Source organism: Terrapene carolina, unplaced genomic scaffold (genome assembly GCF_002925995.2).
Source record: "Terrapene carolina triunguis isolate 2854851 unplaced genomic scaffold, T_m_triunguis-2.0 Scaffold34418, whole genome shotgun sequence".
In the NCBI taxonomy this organism is placed as follows: Eukaryota; Metazoa; Chordata; order Testudines; family Emydidae; genus Terrapene; species Terrapene triunguis.
The window spans coordinates 3,638-5,187 of record NW_020698769.1 but is presented as its reverse complement, the minus strand read 5'-3'; the positions used below and the strand labels follow the sequence as shown (position 1 = coordinate 5,187).

The 1,550-nt window shown below is 69.6% G+C and overlaps 1 protein-coding gene across 1 annotated transcript; it reads right to left on the bottom strand.

The window, feature by feature from the left end:
- Positions 1–67: 67 nt before the first annotated feature.
- GPR173 (G protein-coupled receptor 173) lies at positions 68–1,240 on the bottom strand. The gene has a single exon (XM_029914294.1). It carries the CDS (start codon positions 1,238–1,240, stop codon positions 128–130), a length of 1,113 nt encoding a protein of 370 aa, XP_029770154.1. The 3' UTR covers positions 68–127.
- Positions 1,241–1,550: the final 310 nt, after the last annotated feature.

The following is a 1,550-nucleotide window of genomic DNA, read 5'->3' as shown; positions in this document are numbered from 1 at the left end:
GTGACTCTGGATTGACTCCGGATGTCCAGACTCCCACCCTGCCCTGCCGCACCCCGCCCCTCGAACCCTCTCCCCCGGCCCTGACCCTTCGGGGACACCCCCGGCGTGACGTATCCAGCGCCCCCCCTCACATGACGCAGTACGGCTCCCGGGGCAGGGGGGGCTCTGTCCTGCGGCAGGGCACGTGGGCCGCCAGCCCTTTCTTGAGCTCCTTATTGAGCAGGAAGCAGACGATGGGGTTGACGGCGGCCTGGGCGAAGCTCATCCAGACGGCGGTGGCCAGGTAGCGGTGGGGGATGCTGCAGGCCTTGACGAAGACCCGCCAGTAGCAGGCCACGATGTAGGGCGACCAGAGGAGGAGGAAGAGGACGGTGATGACGTAGAACATCTTCCCCAGCCGTTTCTCGGCCTTGAACTCCTCCATGCCCAGCAGGCGGCGGTTGGCGGCGTGGCCGTTCTGCCGGACGCCCAGCAGCGTGGGCGGCATGGGGCCCCGGCCGAAGCCGGCGATCCAGTTGGCGGCCGCCTGGCCGGTGGCCCCCGGCCCGTGGAACGTCCAGTTCTGGCTGATGGCCGGCACCATCTGCACCGGCTTCATCTTGCGGTGGCGGTACTCGAAGCAAAGCAGCTTGCCGTAGACGGCGTGGGTGGCCCCCACCAGCACGGCCAGCATGAGCATGAAGCCCAGCGTGTCGTTGGCCTTGAAGTAGCGGTGCTCGAAGATGCACTGGTCCTCCTCCCGGATGAACTTGTAGGTGCCCACGTCGAAGACGGGTGGGAAGGCCATGGCCACCGAGAGGGTCCACACCATGCAGATGACAGCCACGCACGTCCACAGGGTCATGCGCTTGGCGTAGAAGCGGTGGTGGGCCACGGCCATGTACCGGGTGACGCTGATGCAGAAGAGGAGGAAGGCGGCGTGGAAGCAGAAGAGGACGGCCAGGAAGGCCACCACCTTGCAGCTGAGCGGGCTGTGGGTCCAGGCCGAGCCGTGGCGGATGGAGACCAGGACGAAGGGGAAGCAGACGGCCGCCCGCACGGCGTCGGCCAGGCACAGGTCCAGCAGGAAGTAGTAGGGGGCCCGGTGCAGCCCCCGCTCCTTCAGCACCAGCAGCGCCAGGGCCAGGTTCCCCGCCAGGCTCACGCAGATGATCAACCCCAGCAGCAGCAGCTTGGCGTAGGTGGAGGCCGCCGGGGGGCCCGGCAGGCCCGGCTCGTCCGCTTCGCTGGCGTTCGCCATCGCCGGCCGCCGGGGCTAGCGGGGACGGCCCATGGCCCTGGGGCCTCTGCAGGGGAGAGAAGGGATCGTTGGGGCGGGGGCTGGCCCTGCCGCGTGGGACCCCCCCAGCCTGGCGCGCGGGGTCCAAGCCCAGGCTATGGGGCAGTGCGGTGATGCCTGGTGCCCCCAGGCCCGTCCCGGTTGGGGGTGGGGCTGCTGAGCGCAGGCCCCTTGATCCCATCACCCACCTCGTCTGGGGCTCACGGGGTCCCATCTCCCAGTCCCACCCCCGAACCAGCCAGCCCCCCACCCTGGGGCTGGATGGGGGCCG

Coding starts and splice junctions, on each gene's coding strand:
- GPR173 (XM_029914294.1), bottom strand. CDS start 1,240: ATGGCGAACGCCAGCGAAGCGGACGAGCCGGGCCTGCCGGGCCCCCCG.